The sequence below is a fragment of the Bombus vancouverensis genome, unplaced genomic scaffold (genome assembly GCF_051014615.1).
Source record: "Bombus vancouverensis nearcticus unplaced genomic scaffold, iyBomVanc1_principal scaffold0061, whole genome shotgun sequence".
In the NCBI taxonomy this organism is placed as follows: Eukaryota; Metazoa; Arthropoda; class Insecta; order Hymenoptera; family Apidae; genus Bombus; species Bombus vancouverensis.
In genome coordinates this window covers 229,718-252,643 of record NW_027468952.1, presented here as the reverse complement: position 1 = coordinate 252,643, position 22,926 = coordinate 229,718, and the positions used below count along the sequence as shown (strand labels likewise).

Here is a 22,926-nt window from a genome sequence, read left to right as displayed (position 1 = left end):
CGAATGCCTGTTGGATGTCTAGGAAAACCGCTGAGCAATATTTTTTCTTTTCGAGTGTTTGGCTGATCGTATGAGTTAAGCGGTGGATTTGCTCTACTGTAGAATGATGTTTTCGGAAGCCGAATTGGTGATCTGGGAGTGTTTTCAAGTTCTCTAGGATTGGAAGGAGTCGGTTCGTGAGCATCTTCTCGAATAGTTTGGACAGGGTAGGTAAAAGACTGATTGGGCGATAGGAGCTGGTTTCGTATATCGGTTTACCGGGTTTAGGGATGAGGGTAATCAATGAGATTTTCCAGGCCTTAGGATAGTGTTCCAGGCGAAGGATAGCATTAAAAATCGATGTGATGAGTGCTATCCCTTTTGTGGGAAGTTCCTTGATTGCTTTATTGCCTATTAGGTCGTGTCCTGCTGCTTTCTTGGGGTTTAGGCGACTGATTGTTTCTATAGTCTCTGCAGAGGAGAAGGGTTCGATAGGAGGGGACATTTGGAAGGGGGTGTGCAGGTATTCAGTAACGTCCGCGGCGGTTTTGGGGGAATGGGGTTTGAATACTTTTGACAAGTGTTTAGCAAACAGGTCGGCTTTTTCTATAGGGCTTCGTGCCCATCCACCTTGCGGACGGCGGATAGGTGGGATTATTTGTGGGGGGCGTGTGAGTTTCCTGGAGGCCTTCCATAGTGAGTAGTTGGAGTCGGCTGTGGGGGATAAACTGGAGAGGTATTTTTGGATACAATCGTTTTTGTTATTTTTTATGGTTTTGGATAGCTTTCTAGTTGCGTTGTTTACTTTGCGTTTGTCATCCGGTGCTTTATGGGTCTGCCATACTCATCTTAGTCTACGTTTTTCTGCTATTTTTTTTAGTATGTATTGGGGATATTCTTGTTTGCTGTTAGATGGCTTTGTCGGTGTGGAGAGGCGGATTGCATTTATTATGCTCGTGTTTAAGTATTCCGTGGCTGCTTCGATATCTTTCTTTGTTTTTAGTGGGGTGAATACTGAGGTTGAATGTGTAAAGACTTCTCTGAAGAGCTGCCAGTTGATGTGTTGGTTGTGAATGTATTCTCGATGATTGCTGTCTTACATGGGAGATATTTACTTCTCTTTCTTCGATACTGTCGGGTAGGGATAAGCCGTAGGGTCTCGCTGTTGTACCGATTAGTAGTTCCAACGGGCTTGACTTAGTCACGCGGTTGGTGGTACAATTCAAGGCCAGTTGTATTTCCCCGATCGCGTCTTGCCAGGACCGCCCGGTGGTTTCTATTGTTGTGAACATGTTTTTTAGCGTACTCATAATACGCTCTACGTGTCCGTTGGCCCTACTAGCTCCGGTCGCAATTAAATGGAGTTTTATGTATTTATCTTGACAAAAGTCTCGAAATTCTTTGCCCGTAAAACATCTTCCCTGATCCGCTATTATCCGGCAGGGACTGCCGAACAATAATATAGCGGACTTAAGCGCTTTAATGGTGTTGATGGAGTCTATCTTACGGGTATGGTGCAAGTATACGAACTTAGTAAAGGCGTCGACCAACACAATGACGTATTCCTTCGAATCGTTTTTATCGCTTAGTTTGCCCGTTATGTCCATATGAACCATATGCCAAGGTATACTGGTCTTAGGTATGGGGTGTAATTCGGCTTGTACTCTACCCGAACTTGCCTTTGAAACTCGACAAGCATGACAGTTCTCTACGAATTTGCGAACATACTTCGCCATTCCTTCGAACCAGTAATACTCATACAGTTTCTCAAGCGTTTTATCCCAACCTAAGTGCATAATGGACTGGTGCACATGGTTAATAACAGACCACCTAAACCCTCTCGGAACGACGGGCAGGCAGAGAGTTCTATCTTTTCTCTGTATTTTACGATGAAGGGTGCCGGACCGTAACTCATACGTATTCGCGACGTCTTCCGCGAGCTCTTCGTTCTGTAATTTATCGACGATCTCGGAAACTTGTGGGTCGCGACGTTGTTCCGCTAGTAGCCAATCGTCGGAGATTTCGGTTAGGTTAATTTCTTTCTCTACAATTTTGCTGAACGTACTGCGATCCAAGTCTACGGGATTTCGCGAAAAGAAATCTACGTGGGCCATTCGTTTACCTTCCCGGTACATAATGTCAAAGGTAAAAGTTTGCAGGTAAGCCCACCATCTGTAAACCCTGTCGTTCAAGTGTACCTTATTACTGGATGCTTTCAGGGAGTTGCAATCGGTGACAACGAGAAATTCTCGTCCGTGTAAGTAATGACGGAAGTGCTTGACGGCGTTTACAACTGCTAACGTTTCCAATTCGTAGGAATGATACCTAAATTCCGCAGGGCTAGTTCTTTTGCTGTAATACTCCACTATTCGATTTTTACCTTCGACCCTGTGCATTAAAATGGCTCCATATCCTTCCGAGCTAGCGTCCGTATGTAGTTCTATGGGGTAATTGGGGTCAAATATCATTAGCACCGGCGCGTCAGTCAGGACGGAAATTACCTTTTATCTTATCTGTTCGTGCCTATCCGTCCAAGGTATATTCTTGTTACTCGAGGTGAGTGCGTACAGGGGTTTCATTACTTGTGAAAATTTGGGAATGAAGTTTCGGAAATAAGAGGCCAAACCTATGAATTGCCTAAGTTGTGTGACGGTCGACGGTGCAGGTAAAGAACTCAAGGCTTGTATTTTACCCGGGTTTGGACGGACTTCTCCGTTACGAATTACATATCCCAAGTAGAGTACCGATGTCTTTAAAAAGGAGCATTTTGAAAAGTTAAAGGAGAATCCGGCTTTCACGAGGGTATCTAATACGGTGCTCAACCTTTCTAGGGCTTGATCTACTGAGTCGGCAATAATTAGGACGTCGTCCAAGTAAACAACAACGAACGAATACGCGAGGTCGCCTAAGGCGTTGAGAATGGCCCTCTGGAAAACGGATGGTGCATTCTTCAATCCGAACGGCATAGTCACGTACTCGTATTGCCCGTCGGGTGTAACGAACGCCGTATATTCCGTCGAATTGGGATGAATGGGGATTTGGTGGAATCCGCTGGCCATGTCCAGGCTAATGAAGTATCTCGCCTTCTGCAATCTCGCGATTTGATCCGCGATGAGGGGTAGGGGATACCGGTCCGCGACCGTATTTTTATTTAATGCCCGCAAATCTACGCACAGTCTATCTGAGCCGTCTTTCTTCTTTACAAGTAAGATAGGGCTCGCGAACGGTGAGTTGCTCGGCCTCACGATTTTTGCTCTAATTAACTCGTCTATTCTCTCACGCATTATCCTACGCTCTTCTTCGCTAAGTCGGTAGGGACTTCTTTGCACGGTAACATTAGGATCGATTAACCGTATTTCTAACTGGCCCGTGCTTACGCGAGTACGTGGGAAGCCCGTAATGAATGAATCTTTGAATTTCTCGAGGACAGAAATTAACCGACTTTTATCATTACCAACCACGTCAGTGTCAACCGCATTGATATTGATCTCGTCCTCGGAGGTTTTACTACAGGCATTAATAGTCTTCGTTTTACAAATATCGACGCTATTCCGTGTAATAGTTACATCAAAACCCTGGCTTAAGATCTCGCGGCCAATCATGATATCATAATGCAAGTGACTATCGGCCAGAACGTGGAAGGTTATCTCCAATGTAAAACAGTTAATGCGTACCGTAGATAAGATCTGGGATGTACTCTTAACGCAGGTGTTTCCTATTCCTCGCATAACTACTATATCTGTCGTTCTCCTACCGGAGAATTTCGGAGCGACAGATTCTCTAATTAATGAGCACTCGGCTCCGGAATCGAAGTAAAATGGGAACGATTCACCCAGATGACTTAAACTACCGGCTGGGGACTCCACCACGCAGGTGTAACGTCAATTCATATCAGAGACCAGGCCATACACCACGGACAGGATGGCACCCAGATACCTGCATATCCCTGGCGCGCACCCTCAATAGTCTTAAGTGCCTACCAGGGGCACTTGGCATTTTTATAGTTAAGGTCGTTCGGACCAAGCGAGTATTTCCTGTCGTAAATTCCGTCCCTTGTCCTTAGATACCCCCACCCCTAGCTTTCCTCAGACACAGTATCGTCAGTAAGACTTCACTTATTCTGTATCCTTAGAATAGTCAATATATCTATGTCGGTCTCTACTCTTATAAGTCGCGTACTTAATGTATCGTTGTAACTAAGTCTGACATAACGTGGTTGGAGTGAATTGTGATTTATGTTAATTCAGTGCGTGTTACATTGTGATTGCTGAATTCATAATAAAGGTTGATTAAAACCAAGTTGATAGTTGTGTTACGACTCAACTATATTTTATTTTCACCAACCAACCCAAAAATTACGTGACACAGGAGTTGACTTTACGCTCATCCTTGGGGCCTGGTCTACCGTCCCGTCGTGCCGGGCAGTTAGATGTGATATGACCTTCCGCATGACACCTGTAGCAAACCGCCTTGGACGGTGCGGCCGGTCGGCTTCCTTCCTGGCGTCGTGCATCCCTCTGCTGTTCGTTCTGCATCCTCTTGCGGCAGTCCTTTATTCTGTGTCCGAGAGTACCAGTAATAACACCTCGTCTGGTGGCACGATAACTTGCGTCGCTTAGCTTCGGGTTCCGCCGGTGCATCTCTCGGCGAAAATGTCGACTCTTCTTCGTAACAAAAGGGTCGCATTTCGCTCAGAAATTGGTCTTCCGTTCTGATATCACTCGTGAGGGACAATCGTTTAAGACGTTGGTCGTGTGGAATTAATATGTAGAGAGTGACAGCGTTAAGTATTTCGTCTAGCGTAGAATGTTGCCACCGCATCTGCAGGAGGGAGCGGACACGGCCGGCAAACGCCCCCGTGGATTCGCCCGCTCCCCGCGGTTCCCTGGATACCTTGATTAACGATGAGGACGTCGTCTCTCGGCCACCGAACTGTGTAAGGAATCGTTCCTTAACTTTAGGCCAAGTAATTTCTCCGTTTCCCGTTGTTCGCGCCAGCCAATGTGCTGCAGAACCCTGTAGAGAGTCACTTAAGGCAGAGTATAGCGCGCCGCCTCGCAGGGGGTTGTCCTCCATGGCCATACTAACAGCCGCGCACCACGCGGCTGGGTCGGCGCCTGCGACTTCTGGGTTAAAATGTGGGAATTTGGTGATTCCCGTATTTGGTCGTTGCATCAGCGTATGCATCAGGTTGCTCATGGTAGCGACCTGCCCTTCCAGCGTTCGCAACCGTTCGAATCCCACTTCTGATGTCGGATCGTCACTGGGAATGGGGTTGTGGGCGTCAAATGAATCTTCTCGAGGATTAGCCATTCATACGGTACACACAGGCGTAGTTTATTGCAATGATAGAATTATTACAGTCTTGACAATTGATCACGGCAGTTCGGCACTCGCGACACTAGTGACGATGCTCTCGGGCTCAATAACGAATCCGCGGCCAACGGGATGACAACAGAACGTACTCACAAAGTCTAAGTCTGAAAATAATCACTGATCGCGAAGGCGTTACTCTTTAATCGATGAGATCGCGAGCGAGAATGCCTTTCCCGTCCCGATGATGCCACAGAGGAAAACTATAACGGGGTGTATCTAAGGATACAAGATCATCGGATTCGTCGAGAAAAGCCTTCGTGCAGAAAGTAAGGGAAATTGACGTTGCTGCTAATTGGTCAATCTCCATATCGGTGGTTAGAAAAAGATGCTAGCCGCCCTCGAGGGAAAGTTGCTAGTGGGAGACGCCGCTCGTTGAAAAATATGTCTCCCCTATCTTCCCGTAGTTGGGACAGAGACTGTTTGTCTGTTTGAAGGACTTTAGTTAACTAAACCTTAAGATTTATAACGGGCCCTCGGGCTAGCCGAACATGTACTGCGGAGACGCATCGACATCTGGCAATCATCTTAGTCGAAGAATAGGGTCTGCGCGTGGCGAGCCACGGGACAGAAACCGTTGGAATGTTTACTGTCGCGTGTCGCCACGAATATTTCTTTTAAGGAGAGCTATAAAATTACTCCATACCTTTGTTAGACAAAGCGTTCATCCTGTGACCGCGGCTACGTTCGGTAACTGACTGTCGCCTCGAGCCCAAGCTCATTATCACGACTCTCGAACAATTACAATCGGGTTGAATAACTACAATTGTTCAATTACAGCTATAGTAGATTCTAGGTTACAATGTTGCGGAATTATCCAAAATTCCAAAGGCTCCGGTGTTCTTTCATCTCCGAAATATATATATAAATTATATTTAAGAAGTTTGGGATAGTTTAAAGATGAAATAAATTGCTTTTTAAGTTTAATCTCTTACTTTCGACGAAATCAAGTTTCTCTGGAATTTGGTAGAGTTTAAGATTTGATATCGGTGTCGTAGGAGTTATGTGACACTTTAAGGTGGAATAAATCTAGCGAGGAGTTTAAGGTGCGGCAAAGGAGCGTGGAATGTTGCAATAGAAATTTATTGCAGTGTTAGTGCATTGGTAGATTGATCAAATTTACGTGTAGCGTGGGTAACCAATGGTAAATATTTTGCAATGTGTATAATTTCTCAGTAATCTGAGGTTTATAAAATCTATTGACAACTAATGGAAATTGTTGATTTAACAGATCAATTTTAAATTCCTCGTTAATCTAAATTTTTTTAATCCTATTTACAGCTAAACCTTACGACGAAAAATTAACGAAGTGGAATAAAAATGGCATTGTGATTCTTCTCGTCGTGTATTGGTGTCACATCAAATTTAAGAGACAGTTTTACTTGCGGATGCTGTGTGTTACGTTGGTGAAGTCGACGAAAGTGTAAAATAGGAGCTCGTCCGAAATACACTAACGCGGAAGGTTAAATTTAACGCAAAAGGCTGAGAAATTAATCTAGAACTCGAAGTTTCATTGGTACGACGCACTTGAAACGCATTCAAAGAGGTCGGCGACCTCGAAAGGGGATGAACGCAACTGTTTCGTGGGAATTTCTTATTGTGGCTTATTTGGACGAAGTTGCTTTAAAATCAGCGCTGAATTCGTCTGTTTTTTGCCCGGAAATCATAAAATGTTTAGGCCAGGCGACTCCATGTACAGAAAATGTTATGTCCACTTTTTACGTCCGTAGAATTCAACTCTTTACTACTATGCACTTCCAAAAAAATATCGCGTTTCAATATTAAAAAAAGTTTCAATAATATACTATCCATTAGAAGAATGATAACATGATAACCTTACAAATTATTAGTATTAACAAATTCTTATTGTCGTATAGAAATGCCAACTATTGCTTCGGTAAAACAAACAAAGGAATTTTACAGGTAAATTTTACAAATTACAAGTCATCTTATAACGCAAAATACGACGTGTAAAATTGTCTCAATTTATTAATAGTATTAATAAATTATTATGATAAAAGATGCAGGAATCTTAGCCTCATGAGAAATTAGAGATGAAAATGAGTGGGAAAAGATTAATCACTGGTCCTCCTAAAAAGATGCAGTCCCATGGATAGATGGTTGTGCGAGTATTAAAGCAGCGCAAAACCGTTCCCCGAATTCTCATCCCGGACGTCGTACGACCAAAGACAAAAACAACTCACTCGAGGGCATTGCGGAGAGACATTCATCGAGGACACAATAGTATTATTCCAGGAAGTGCTAGTTCTTCCTAGATTCCGGTTACAATGTTCTTAACGCGTGGAAATTAGTCTTGACCAGGAAACATCTATAACGGCATGTATTTTCTGCCGTGATTGTAAATCTGTTTGGAACATGCGGTTTGTCCGTTAATCTAGGCGCTGTTGTTCAATTGAGTCAATATTATTTGTTGGTAGATTAGTGTGTGCAAGAGCGCTCTATTCATTATTGACTAATTCGAGCACGTATTGGTAAATTTCACACCGGCAATTACGGTGAAATCGTTCGTGGTCGCTGGAAATTAGCAGTATCGTTTGCGGTCGTGAGCTGATTGACACTGCGTGAGCGGGGAATTATGTGAAGCAGCTTTGCTTTGTCGTTTCATGCATTTAATAGGTTTACGGCGGTGGACAGAGTTTGTAAAAAATGAAGACAAGGTAGAAAAAGATTATTTTTCATTTTTTACTATTAGATTATTTTCAAAGTGATCTTTTCAGTGAAATATGATTGACAAAAAATAAGATCTATAATTGAATCATTATAGAAAATAGAATAATATTGATAATAAAGAAATAAAAATCAATTATAGAATAACATATAATAATAATAATAATAATAATAATAACAATAATGTGGATAGACTTTATGTTTACTTTTATATGTATAATGATACTGTTTGATCCTTGAATTAAAGTTAAGATTAACGTTGCGATTATGATTATCCTTTGTCTGACTAAATATATTTGAAGTGTCAATTACAGTAGAATTTTTGAAAGATTCTTGGCTGTTAAACAAAAAACTGGTTCCTTTATATTTCGCTCAATTATCATAGAATCGTGAAACTGACTTTCACTTCAAATTTTGTCTGTTTCAGGAGTAACAAGTACCTGCAAAAATCATCCATCAGCCGGATATGTGCTGTCGGAGGGTTTTTCATTAGCATTCCCGTCTTTCTAACTGGTAAGAACCAATTCCTTCAATTCTGTCAACTTTAACCTTTTGAAAGATACTAGTACATAAGTTATACGTTTAATTTTTCTTGAATTCAGGCATGAATCTAAAAGATACTGTGAACTATCTCTGAGTGTATGAAATCAGTTTAGAAATCCAATGGAAATAAAGTTAATTTTAACGCCGAATAGTCATTATTTTTCTTAGAAAAATAAAAAATGATCGTCTTTTAGGGAAGTTTTAACAGATTAATTTATAAAGAGCTGAAACAGAATATTCATGTCATGCATGAATACGGCTGGTGGATGGATCGAGATCTAATCTAAAGTTTACGTTGTGTCATGCTAGTTTACACAGCTATCATTCGCTCGATCGATCGTTAAGCTGTTGAACTCGATTCAAGACGGACATTTTGACTCTGTTCAGAAGAAAACTGCGTTTTAATAAATTTGACGGAATAGAAATTATGATAGACTACAATGTTTTTTTAATTATATCATAAAATTTATTTATTTTTTTCTAATGTCATGTTAGAAACTTCAAATACTGTCCAAAACTTCGAACGTAATCGTTTTAGAAATTTGTAAATTACTTAACGACCAAAAATATTGAATTCTCTATTGTCTGAAGATAGATTCTCTATAATTTAAGTAATTTATTCGTCGAGAATTGATATATAAAGATTTAAATAATAAATTAATTGAAAAATAATTTGCGACTAGTATTGAAAATTTCAATGAAAAGCATATGTATATAGTTTACGCTTCGAGAATTATATGTATTGAGAATATGTATTTGCGCTGATTCTTTGTCCCGCTTGTTATGGCATACGTGTTATAATGATCCTCTAACAATGCTTTCAGGTATGATATTGTATACATTCATCCAGTTTCATTCGACGCCGGCAATCGTTACGTCGGTTTTCATAGGCCTTGGCATCGTGTTTTGTGGATGCGCAATGGTCCATAACGTCTTCGTGTGGCAGAGGGTAAGAACATATCGCTATTAAAAAAGAAAACGAACACGTTCAAACACGTCTAAATCATCTTTTATGTGTATTTTACCCGGAAATCATTTTATCGTGAAATTTTGTTTTTCAGAGTTACCATAATTTATCTGGTAGAGTTCATAAAAATTTTTCTGAAATCAATTGCAAGCTTTTAGGAAACCAGGATTTTTCACATTTTTAAGAAGCGTTATAATTATATTGCTGATCTTTATACGTTCGTGCGAAATTGAAAAGTACGCAAATGGCGCAAAATGCATAAAATGCGCTAAAATATACGTATATAAGAAAACAAATCTCTATTAAAATTTTATTTCTTTGATTGTGTTCGTAAAACTACAAACTTGTATAAAAATACGCATTCTAGTTATAAGTGTTAAAACATTCGATCTAGTCCTTATCACATTCATGAAAACCTCTATTTAACCATTCGTTGTATCAACAAACATTCATATGCAAAACTTACCACCTACCACATCCTCCGCGTATTAATATAATCCCCTCTTATAAATTATACACTTTAGAATGGACTGGTTGGGTCAGAGTGATATAAGCTTACAAGTTCTCGAGGAGTTCTACCGAAGTTACATTTACGTTTGCATAATTTCACCGAAAAAGATACTCTGTAGAATGACAGGTTCGTTTGTTTATGTGATCCGCGATCGCAACTATTTCAAGGGGATTTTATAAATAACCATACACACGATATTCAGTGTATTTTCGTATTCTCGTTTATTTTTGGGAGATTTGTAAAACTGTTGAACAAAATAATTGAGTAACGATTATATTTGCTGAGAAAAAGTCTTTTTCTCTGTACCCCTCCTTCTACTTCAAGCATGTAGTATTGACAATAAGATTGACAATGGCTGAAAGTAATCCAAAAGAGTTTTCACCATGGTTATCGGTAACGAAAAAGATTTGAATCATCTTTAATACTTATTCGTAACTAGAATCATTTCAACTAAAATGTAAATTCTTATATTATAACTTTTTTAATTTGTTATGGCCCCTGACTACAACCTAACCTATCATTCTTATTTCGTAGGAGAAGACGAATGCCGTGAAGGCGTTAGCGCGCGAACAGTGCGAAGCGGCGGTACAGCTGCAGCGTCAGCAGCAGCTGCAACAGCACCAGAACCAGCCCCAGCTACAACAGCAACAACAACTACGTGGCCCGTTAACCATCCACCATGCTGGCTGCCCAACGAAAATGGGCCCGTGACGAACCAACTAAATACCAGCCACGCAACGCACGGCCGAGCTGCACAGTACCAACACTATCATCAGCATCATCATCATCGACACGTGTCAATGTCTCCACCGCCCTTGTTGCTCTCATCGCCAGCTCCGATCGCGGCGACGCACAATCATCTGAACGTGAGCGGACACAGAAACGTGGTTACGCCACCGGATACACCAGCAGATAGATCGCCACCGAGTCCTGGAAATAAGCTAAATAGATCGCAGCATTTGCCACGGGAAGCAACCGGCAGCGTCAGTCCTGGTCTTCCGGCTGCCACATTGGATCTAAGTAGCGCAGCAACCACCAATAGTCCGCATGAATTGTCCACGTTAGTTTAGAAATTTGGTCCGAACATTATATCTTCACATAGGATTGGAGATTAATAGTTGATAGTTAATTTACACATCGATCTTTTTATTTGTAAATTGGGTCGTGGTTTAGAGTTGGTTTGTAAAAATTCGGTCCTAATTGTTAAATGATGAATATTGATTAAGAATAATAGGCATTGATGTACCAATCTTTTTTTAACTTATATACTTGAGCACACTCATTGGAGATTTCACTTTTATTCAGTGAAACAGCAACTTCATTACTCACTTATTCAATACGGCAATTGCATATATTTCATGGACATTTTAACAATGTTTTGAATAATTTCTAACGGTACAATTGTGATGAAGTGAAAAAAATCGTGATAAGAAACAGAGAGAAAAGTTGCTCGTTAATGAATATTCACCAGAAATAAAGTAATTTCTAAAGAATATCCCGAAGACGTCGTAGATATTACGAAAGGAATGATTAATTTATACCCGCGTGTATCTTGCCATTACCATACTATTATTATTATTATTAATATTGTTAGTAGTACTCGGTTACATTATTATTAATATTAATATTATTGCCTTATTATTATTAATGTTATGGAACCTCTAGTCCTAGGTTACTTTCGCTGCCACGAAAGGATAAGATTTTCGAATTTTTGACTATTACGTGTAATTCAAGTTTTCCTGTTGCGCATGCGCAGTAGAAAGAAAGTTAGCGGAACTCAAATCTCGAACTATAGAGAGTTGAAAAGTAGTAAAAGTAAAAAAGCACGAATAACATTTGTATTTGTGCTGGATTAAGTTTGATAATTGAAAATTGAGTTTGATGATAACATTTTTTTCGTATTCGCTTTGGTAAATATTAGTTTTATTTAAAATTGAACAAAGCATTTTATGTTTTTCAAATACGGTACATAATCGTAATATCGAATTTTGTAAACTGATAGTAAGAAACTCTATAATTCGAGACTGGAACTTTGATCAAGTTCACATTGAACGTAAACTGACTTAATTTTGTTATTTAAGCGTGTATACTATACGTGTTTGTTCCTTCTTCTCTTGTGCGCAGGCTATAGCTTAATTACTTCCAATAAACGCAGTTATATCGAATCAATGACCGATACAAATTTAGATATTAGGATTATTTAAACAAGAGATTAAAAACTAAAAAGTATTGTTTTTATACTGCATATGTACATATGCAATATGAACGACAGTTTGTGTAATAATATGTACCCCTCTTCTTAGTTTACTTTTGTATATTTTGCGACATTTGATATTAATTTTATGAGGAACGTACTTACACTTTATCTTTGTAATTAAATGTGAAATGAAAGAAAAGAAATGACATGAGAAAAGGAAATTCGATGTATGAGTATATACGAATTGACGGAATTAAAATTTAACGCTATATTTAAATAGAAAACGTGAAATATCTTGTCATCTTAAAATAGCTTGATCATTCCTATTCTTTTACATAAAAACACTTTTCGACTGTAACTTAAGAAAAATGTCTGCTAACGTGAAACGTGCCAGAAAAAATTAACAACTTCCATTAAATTGGCAAATTTCTCATTAATATCGTAAAACTCGCGTTTACAAAGATCAGATCAGTGTACATAATATACAAAACAAATGCAGAATATATAAATATAGCACATACGTTCTGAATTATATTCGAATTGGGCAGGGTAACCAAGTGAAAATATGTAAATTTCACGATGTGTAATGTACACTTTATCGAACTTGTAAGTAGTGTAGAAATAGAATATTTTACACGTAACAAAATATACAAACGACAATACACAAGTTAAATTATTTGTTAGATCCGTGTATAACAAGCATAGTACAAAAGTGTTTTAGCTTTATGTACTGGTAATTATGAGAAATACCAACTTAATAGATGTATTTGCTATGTACCTAGTTAAGAAAACAATAAATTATTCTGAACAGATAAAGCGTTTAGTAGCTTGTGAAGTATGAATTTTCGAAAACGTAAGTATTTTATATCTAAGTAGTTAAGAAACGCGAGCAAGGGAAATCAAACAAAGGAACAAAGTTTTTTTGTTTAAAAATATTTAATTTGTTGTTCTATTATCCGAGGTTAGAAGCGATAATGTACAAAATCTGAATAAATAAGATTCCTCAATATTATTGAATTTTAATTCTAGGGTAAAGTAATATATCCGCATATTTTATTTATATACAATATGTATAAATAATGATGTGATTTGACTAATTTTGTTGAAAGAATATTTGTACTTTTTACGTAAAACTTCAGTCTTTTACAAACTTTCTTGTAATTAATAAACCAGTAAACACAATATTAATAAAATCTATTAAAATTATAAACAAACTCATAAGTTTTAATTTTAGTCCTTAAAGGTTGAAATATTTTGCCCCAATGTCGAGACATTTGTTTTAATCCAAAACATTACTATACTGAATCGATAATGTTGCATGTGCCACGAAAATGATGATAGTGTCAGATAACTTGTTGTGAAACGAAAAAGCATTACATGTACATTTCTGTTGTTTTGTTGACCATGAGTTTGATGATCTTTTAAACTTGCCCACAGCTAAGAAATCAAACAGTATATCTAAACGAAATTAATTTCAAATTATTTTTTAGGTTCTAAGCTTTTATCTAATCTTTCAGAAGTTGCAAAATTTATTCCACAAGAGTCTTTTTTATCATAACCAAGTACACATTTCTTCTTATCTTTAATAGTAACGAAAATAATTTAGATGAACGTTTTAAAATTGACACCCTGTATATTAAAAATAAAAGATATATTTTCTTCATAATTGGATAGGCTTTTTACAATGGCAATGTACAAATATCAAAATTGCAATTATACTGTAACATATGTATATATATAAGCTTCACATTTAAACACAAGATTCTTTATTATATTTTTTTAATACCAATATTTTAATAATTATAACAAGGGTTTTTTAACAAGAGATGTATAACATTGTATACAAATTTTCAAAAACCTATAGATAATTTCAGTTATGCTCTTGCATCATTAATTGTTGATGTAACTCTTACCTCAATTCCATCTAGTTCCTTAGACATTACTATTTGACAGCCTAGCCGTGACCTGAAATTAAATATTATATAACTGAATATGTCAATAAATATATTTATTGCTATACAAATTAATATTAATACACAATAAGATTTCTATTTATCCATTTGAAAATCAACATTGTAAATATGCTAATTCCAACATAGATTTGTAATGATTATAGGGTCATAAATAAAAAACTATGAAAATTTATTATAATTTCAGTTTCGTAGTATTCAGAGATAGCGATTTGAAATTCTACATTGAGATGCAGATTTCGAAATACCCAATACTAACCTGTTTTTACATAAATTTAAATAGAAAAATTCACTTTATAAAATATTAAAAGGTAATAGAATTAATAATGTGAATGATTTGATACTGATTATTATGAACTAACGTATCTGTTAATTCATATGCTCAATACAACATGTCTAATTCTTCATCTGTTGGTTTGTCAGGAAGTGCATCATAAACTTCTTTCGAAAATATTAAATGGCACGTACTACAAGTTAATGTTCCTTCACAAGCACCTATATCAATTATATTTTAATATTACAACATACTTATATAATAAAGTATCAAAAGTTAAAAATAATAAGAATATTAAACTTGATAAAAATGAAAATTTTCAAATATTTTCTACCTCAAAATTATTTATTTTAAATTAAGTAAATTATGCTTCTTTAAAACATACCATATCCATCTAAATCAATTTCATTATTTACTACTATGCCTAATATAGTATCTCCAACTTTCCCTTTGCTTTGATTCTCTCTCCACTTGCTTTAACAAACGTTATATTTACTCTGAAAATAATATTTATGAAAGATAAAAATTATCTCAATATAATTATTTTCTTTATTTTTTGTGTTTCTTCAATTAATCTTCTCTTAATTATACCTTAATTATATGTCTCACTTATGATAATAGAAATAATTTAAAAATAAGATATACTTGTCTTAATAATACATAAATAAAATTCGTATATCATATATTTATAACAGTGTTATATTTTTAGTTGTTCACTGTCAATGTTGTTCTTATTAATACTATTCTATTAATACTATGTTATTTTTCTAGATGTTGTACTCCTACAAAGAGAAAAATTTCTTAGACATTATTATTAGCATTATTATTTTGACACCAATTTTATATTGGAAGGTAAGTACTGAAATTCTATTAAAAAAAGAAGGAAAGCACAAGAAAATTTGTATCACTTACTCTTGTTTTTCTGAAAGTGGTTGCGTGGTCGATATTCCTCTTGTTGCCTGCAAAAAGGGCAACGTTGTGTTGCTTGTATATTTTGAATAATTTGATGCAATACCGAGAATTGATCTCGAAAATTTTTGTAATTGATTTACTAACGCCATTCCACTGTCATGAGTATGGGACACCCTGACCGAACACCAGATATTGCGGAAAATATCAATTGTAGATCAATTGTACTTTGTACAGAAACTTTCACGGCATTCTTCGGCTGCTATACTGGGACGTTCCTTTACTGTGATAGGTTATAAAACGATTCCTAACACAAGTGACGTATCTCTACCGGACACGTGCTCTTCGGGCCACACGTTTTATGATACAAGACCAGCAAAATGATCAATGTGTAATTTTACATATCTTACATTTTTTCCAAATGAAATATTGTTTTTATTAAACGTTTAAAACCTCAGACAACATTTATTTCATCTGATTTCAGTTTTACAAATATATATCTATAATACATATCTGTATAAATTACGGTCTGGTTATATCAAACAGGGACCGACACTCGCTAGGGAAAACTGCCCAAAAATTGAATCGTAAAAACCAATATGAAAGACAACAAATTTCTCGTTCTGCGGAACAAATAGAAATGAGCAGAGTATCTTTATCTTTATCTGAGACATTCAAAGCGTATCACGCATACGCTAAACCTGAAGAAAACTTTCTTGTCTTCCATGTTCATTTTTCCCTTTCCATTTCCGAACGGTTTCTTCTATATTTATTTATATGTTCGTGATTGATGCTATTGACAACATACAACTAAGGGGAAATACGAATAGTAATAGATAGATGTATAATTCATTATGCAATTTTATAGAATTAAATCTTATTTATCTTCAGATATAAAAACTATATTTACCAGCTGAAACACTAACGCATATGCAGTATAATATAATTTACTTAACAATCCCGTTTTAGTTATAATATGTGATTAATTCTTTTGCTATTTCGCTATAAACAGTTTTTTGTGCATACAATATTTTTTTATAGTATTCTAATATATTGTTAGATATTGTAAAGAAAGTAAAATACAGTTATTGAAGTCTGGGAACATTCAATGTTAATCTTGCTTCAAAAAATAATCTTTCGAATGAATGGGGAATAGATTTTTAGTATTATAGTTGGTATAATGTCATCATTGTTTAGAATGTGTTAGAGTTAAAGAAATGAGACAAATTAATATTTCAGAAGCAAATTCAATATTTAAATGATGTTATTTTAAAATGGCAGATGATATGAATGTTCTTTTTATACGAGGAAATGGAAACGTATGTATGGTAATGGAAACGTAATGGTTTTAACATTATTTTAGTACAAGATCTTAGCATAATAGTAATTAACAGTATCCATTACCTTTTAGTCAATTTTTGAAAAATGACATATATGATAATTTGCAATAGTTTGATAATAAAATACTTGTATCAATATTAATAACGTATAATTTGCTATCTCAAAAGGATACAGACACAGCCAATGATAATGTTTGGGATGATAGTGCATTAATAGAAGCATATGATAAAGCAATAAATTTAGCAAAAGAAGAAGTTATCAAGCGAATGGGAATGGATGTTGGAAATTCTCAACCGAAAGAAAACCTACAAAATCTTAAGCAGCCTAAACACGCAAGTAAATTACACAAGGTTGTGATTTTGATAGAATATTACAAATTTGATACAGAATATTATTAAATATATTGATTAAGAAGCAAATCATTTTATTTTGCTATTTACTTATATTTATTTGTATACACATCTTTTCTCTATAGAAATGGATCATAGGAGCACCTTGTCGTGCAATATACTCAGAGGATGGAGAAATTTATGAAGCTATAATATAAAAAATTTACGAAAACAATGGCACGTGTGTTGTAAAATTTGTAGGTAATACCTTTAGCATGATGGTTATGTCAATTAAGAAATGTACTAAAAATACATATATATATGAAGTAAAGGCTTTCGCATAGTCTATCACAGTGTCATTCAGCAGGTCCTTAACTGGGCAGGAGTACCTGTCAATGTCTATGGGGAGACCCATAGATGATATAGTGGGATATAGGGTCATGAACCATAAACATGCATGTTACTTATTGTTCATTATTAGCTGCTTGGAATATAATTCTCCTCATTAGACGAGTGATTATTACTACATATATCAAGGCAAACATTTATACATATACATTTATGCACGGGAAATTCTAATACATTGCCTGTAAGGACAGTAACTGAATGGCACTCAGTCATTCTATTAAATGACAAAAATTTCTTTTACTCTGTGTTTAGGCTATGGTAATACAGAGAAAGTCGAGTTGAGTTCTCTTTTAGAATCAGAAGGTTTGCAAAGTCAAATAGCACAACAAAAGAAAGCTTTGGAAGAGAAATTCAATGAAGAGAACGACGAGACTTGTGAGACTAATTTTTCTACAAATGTAAATTCGAAAAAATATAATGTAGAAAAAATGGATTGTGACTCTGAAGAAGCAAATGCGTATAAACATCGCTTCATACCGGGACCATCTTTCAATTCGATGACTGATATAATGCCACCTGCACCTCCTTTACCACCACAATTAATGGCCAAGTAAGTACAATTTAAAAATTCTAATGGAATGCTGAATACTTCTAATATTAATAAGTAATTTGGAATAAGTTTAACATTTTATTTGGAAAAAAAAATACGAAATTTTAATAAAATGTACTAGATTACCAGATAATGATACAGACGCACTTTCAAGTATGTTGATGTCATGGTATATTAGTGGTTTTCACACAGGTAATTATTTCACATAAGTATTTTATTGTATATTAAATTTTCAATGGACTATGTTATTTCTTTTGTAGGTTATTATCATGGTTTGAAACAAGCAAGAAACAATCAAGAGAACAGGAAGAACTGTTGATTATATCAATTTTTTCAATAACAATATAACGATAATATAAGATATTAAAATAAGATATTATAATAAGATATAAGATAAATATAAGATATTAATATAAGATAATATAAAATATAAAACTCATTGTATTTATTTACTTCAATTATTTGAAATAAAGAACAGCTTTATTTTCATATAAGACTTTATTTTTTTAAAAATAATTACTAAGATAAGAAAAACTAAAAAACATATTTTTGATAAAATACACTCACATATATATGTCGGGTTATAATTAGGATTTAAGGCGCGTAATGATCCTTTCTTTGAATTAGCCATTGTTTTTCGAAACAGAGAATATATAACGCGAATAAAGAAGATTTTACAAAATATTATAAATAATGAGTTTAATAAATAATAAGATTAACAAACGATAAGTTTAACTAATAATTAGATTAAAGATTAATAAGTTTAACGAACAATAAGAGGAACGAATAATATGTCTTACGAATAATGAATTTAACGTATAATGAGATTAACGATTGATAGGTTTCACGAATAATGAATTTAATTAACGCTATTAACAATGTTCCGGGGTTCAAACGAATCCACGGTCAACGGGATAACTCTTTACTATGTGTAGAATAATTTTAAACACAAAATACAATTGCTGAGACACTCGGTAAATTGCTCGATGTATCACTTTCCAAGGCGATCACACGAATGAATATCTGATGAAAATCTTTTTCGCTATACGACTGCATTTGTTTGTTATATGCTCGCTGGAAACATCGAGAAGGTTCCAATCGTTGTTGCTAGGCAATTTCTGTCAAAAGTTTGTTGTATACTCTTTGGAAACATCGAGAAAGATTCAAACGCCGTTACTAGGCAGTTTCTGTCTGGAGATTGATTCCTAATACAACGTGTGTCCCATTATATCGACATCTCTAAAGTACAATTCTATGTGATTTCTAGGGAGAACAATACAACCGATCCACACCTTCGTCAGGCAAAACGTTTATCCCGTGACCGTGGCTACGTTCGGCGACCAGTTGTCACCTCGAACCCACTTTCGCTTTCACAAATATCAAACAATTACAAATGACAATTGCTTAATTACAGTTATGATAAAATCTAGGCTAAAGCATTAGAAGGCTTCCTCAAAATTGCAAAGGGAAGGCTCCGGTTTTCCTTTCATCTCCGACATATATAATACAAGGATATAATACAACCGAACATTTTAAACTATAGCGCGTGCGCGCACACACACGCACACACATGACACACATGACACACATGCGCGGACACACATGCGCGCACACACATGCGCGCATACACACATGCACACACATGCGAATGATTTCTCGAACGATAATCCATTTATTTATATTTTTCAATATCTGTCCTTACGATTGCGTATTTATTTGTTCCATGTATCATATTTATCTATTTGCATAACTGTAGGTGACATCTTTTTTAACAATTTTGCTAATATTTCATAACTTTTTAATTCATATTTCAAAGTGGTAACAGGTGTTTCTTTCTTTTCAAGTCTCCTCCATATCGGGCTTATTTCTAGTAGCCACGCTTGCTTACAAAGCAATTTTATATCTGCACAAGAATATCTTTCAGTACATTTTACTATGTGGTTTACAATATCTGTATTTTCTAATAAGTGGTTGCTAAGGTATAATTTGAATATATCAAGTCGAGCAACTTCATTGGGTAATGATACGTATATTTGCTTTTCGAGACGCCTGAGTAAAGCTGCATCAATGCCCCTAATAACATATTTACAATAAATATTATCGTTCTATTATACTAATAATAATGAAGGAATACTTCAAACAACACAATAACATATTTGGAATTTGGAGAAATATTACGATATTTTCAACTTAGAAAACATTGAAATAACGTGATATACGTACCAAGGGGAATTAGTTGTAGCCAGAAGAACTACATTAGAATTCTCATTAGACACTAATCCATCCAATCTAGAAAGAAGTTCTGATCTGAATCTCTTTGCAGGTTCAGACAATATACAGTCTCCTTTATTTGTGGCGATCCAGTCAATCTCGTCGATAAAAATAATTGTAGGCGAATGACTATAGGCAAGTTCAAATAAAACCTGTTCAGTTTAACAAATATATTATTCATTAAATATTATATTCGAAATTCCTTAAATTCATTGCCTCATCACGAATATGATATCATTTCGTTTTCCAAACAACTATTCTATTTATATATAAATGACGAAAAATAAAATCAAATCTTTTTATACCTAGAATCTCTCCTTCATAGACAAAGGAACAAAGAAACTTACATAGACAAAGCAACTTACACGTATATACTTCTCGGAATCGCCTCTCCATTTGCTGACCAATGAGCTGGCAGTTATGTTAAAAAAGGTGCAATGGCATTCTGTCGCGACTGCCTTCGCTAACATCGTTTTCCCTGTTTTGTATATTTCTTGTAAACACGTACAGAAATGAAAAGAATGCGAGTATCTTACCTGTACCAGGTGGGCCGTACAGCAAAATACCTTTCCAGGGGGAAAACGGGCCATCAAAAAAGATAGGATACTCAAGGGGATACACAATGGCCTCCTTAACAGCGGTTTTACATTCTTCTAGGCCTATAACGTCATCCCAATGTACATTTAATTTGTTTACTATGATCTCCTGTGACGATACAAAGATAAAATGGCGTCTTCTCTATATTAAGTAAACGTTACGTAATTTGATATTTGAAGCGTTACTGAAATCACGTCATCGTCGATATACGTTGGACGGTTTATCGACGGGAATTTTATCGTTTAAAAGCTTTACGATACGTATATTAATCGAAAATAACTTACGCATGAGATGTCCTCAGCAATCTTTCGTAATTCCGGATTATCTGAATAAAGCTTTTCAATGCATTTCAATATCTTCGATTGCATGGATTGTTCCATTGGGACGTTAAATAGCTCTTCTGATGAACGTCCATCACTCTCATTGGGGAATAGTGACGTCACTGTCATTGCGAGATTAATATGATTCGTATTGTCATCAGTTATCTTCTGCTGTAGATTCGTCTCTTTCACAGGCTCACTTCTCGCTTCTTTACTAACAGATTTGGCTTTTGTCTCAATACTTCTACAAACACTGGATCATATTGTAATACGATACGTTGAATACGATATGTTGAATACGATACGTTGAATACCGTTTAATATCGTTAAATAATTTAAATTCTTACGTTTTGCTTGCATTTGTCACTTCCCTCGTCATTTCCCTTCCAGTTATTTTCTTACACAATATGGGATATTTTTGAAATTTCATCTTGTAATAATTTTCATACTCTGCAACGATAATTTCCAAATCGATGTTGTCGCAGACCCGATGTTCGGGAGATAGACGAGCTTCCCGGAATAATACATCGCTAATGTCTATATACCTAAAGAAATGTAGTTTTTAATTAATTATAGTTTTTAACTGATTAAAAATATTTTTCGCAATGACTGAACACTATAAGATAACCATCAAACAACTGTTTTATCTCTAGGTAAGACAGGCAAAAGAATGTATTTACTATATAAATCCTCGAAGATAATTTCTTGTCTTCTGCTCTTTAATTTCCAATTTTTAGATGGATAAGAATAATTTGAATTTATATTTCATATATTTGTTTATAACTAGTTAATCTACATTATCGATTGAGTTATTCTTAACTACTGAATTACCGATGTCGAATTTTCAAATTTGGTTTCGCCTTCTCTTTCCACGATGTCCACTGATTTCTATTTCGATTGGTCACTGACACTATTCAAGAGAATTGGAACTAGGAATATATTTTAATTATAATATACTCACCCATTGTGTTCCAAATAATCACATACAAGGTATAATATGTTCCGATGACGTTCCGAAATACGACTCTCCTCCTAATATAATTATTTTTTCATTACAATAATATAAGTTTTTTCATGTAATTTTTTGTTACATTTGCGAATTCAACGAGTTACACATGATTTTTCATGAAACACGAACGTTAAAAATATTTGATACAGCCTAATTATAAAAATTGTTAGAAGCAAAAGTCATAGATACTATGTGCGAGTATCGCATGAAACGAACAGCTATTAAGAGAACTGCAGCAATATTACAAATCAAATAACAAAACACACTCGTCTGTGACGTGGAAATTCTAAAATCTAAAATCTAAAATCTAGAATATTCCTTACCTTTTTTCGCAGATTATAAAATATCTTATTCATACTACCTTGCATCGATAAATCACCGTTCATAGTGACACTTTCAAATCGCCTATCGTTTCTCAATGGATACGAGAATTTCCGTTTATTACTTTAAAAACAACCCGTCCATTACGTTTCTCTTAAAAAATTCTTTCAACTCCGTTGAAAACCGAGCATCAAACAAGAGACAAACGATTTGTTGCCATGGAAATGTTTGGTTCACACATAAGCAACGCACAAATATAATGATAGAATAGCTGAGTGTGTGTACTGTATAGTAAGATGGATGCAACATGGAAATAGAAAGAGAACACCATGTATAGATACTTCCTGTCCTTGTTTAATCAGGCATGCA

The 22,926-nt window shown here is 35.4% G+C and overlaps 2 protein-coding genes and 1 pseudogene across 5 annotated transcripts in view; 2 read left to right on the top strand and 1 right to left on the bottom strand.

Annotated features, from left to right (window-relative positions):
* LOC117162852 (uncharacterized) overlaps nt 1–10,906 on the top strand; it is a 49,384-nt gene extending 38,478 nt beyond the window's left edge. The window contains exons 2-4 of one of the 3 annotated variants that reach the window (XM_076627361.1): nt 8,468–8,553; nt 9,408–9,532; nt 10,596–10,906. In XM_076627361.1, the coding sequence (XP_076483476.1) occupies nt 8,468–8,553; nt 9,408–9,532; nt 10,596–10,772 (388 nt within the window). In that variant the 3' untranslated portion in view covers nt 10,773–10,906. Of the gene's footprint in view, nt 1–6,307; nt 6,497–6,633; nt 8,031–8,467; nt 9,057–9,407; nt 9,533–10,595 lie in introns of those variants that run through there. The other 2 variants (XR_013061520.1, XR_013061519.1) reach the window with 2 other exon arrangements.
* A 2,131-nt stretch (nt 10,907–13,037) lies between these two features.
* Nucleotides 13,038–18,474, top strand: LOC117165369 (survival motor neuron protein-like; annotated as a pseudogene). Its single transcript, XR_013061518.1, has 7 exons — nt 13,038–13,111; nt 15,274–15,354; nt 16,920–17,102; nt 17,228–17,342; nt 17,742–18,039; nt 18,161–18,231; nt 18,300–18,474. The product of XR_013061518.1 is annotated as a survival motor neuron protein-like (transcript).
* LOC117162857 (katanin p60 ATPase-containing subunit A-like 2) lies at nt 13,893–22,607 on the bottom strand. The gene is made up of 11 exons (XM_076627359.1): nt 22,598–22,607; nt 22,189–22,259; nt 21,575–21,772; nt 21,192–21,480; nt 20,847–21,015; nt 20,676–20,788; nt 20,263–20,462; nt 15,415–20,112; nt 14,888–14,999; nt 14,488–14,723; nt 13,893–14,223 (listed from the first exon to the last, which is right to left on the bottom strand). The coding sequence occupies exons 3-8, from the start codon at nt 21,655–21,657 to the stop codon at nt 19,752–19,754; spliced, it is 1,215 nt and encodes a 404-aa protein (XP_076483474.1). The 5' UTR covers nt 21,658–21,772; nt 22,189–22,259; nt 22,598–22,607; the 3' UTR covers nt 13,893–14,223; nt 14,488–14,723; nt 14,888–14,999; nt 15,415–19,751.
* Nucleotides 22,608–22,926: the final 319 nt, after the last annotated feature.

Bases quoted from the DNA above. Each gene is read 5' to 3' on its own strand.
- LOC117162857 (XM_076627359.1), bottom strand. From the start codon at position 21,657: ATGAAATTTCAAAAATATCCCATATTGTGTAAGAAAATAACTGGAAGG. The intron at 21,016-21,191 runs GTAAGTTATTTT...GTATCGTCACAG, and splicing joins TTGCTGAGGACATCTCATGC to GAGATCATAGTAAACAAATT. The intron at 20,463-20,675 runs GTAAGTTGCTTT...TAAACTGAACAG, and splicing joins ATTCCGAGAAGTATATACGT to GTTTTATTTGAACTTGCCTA.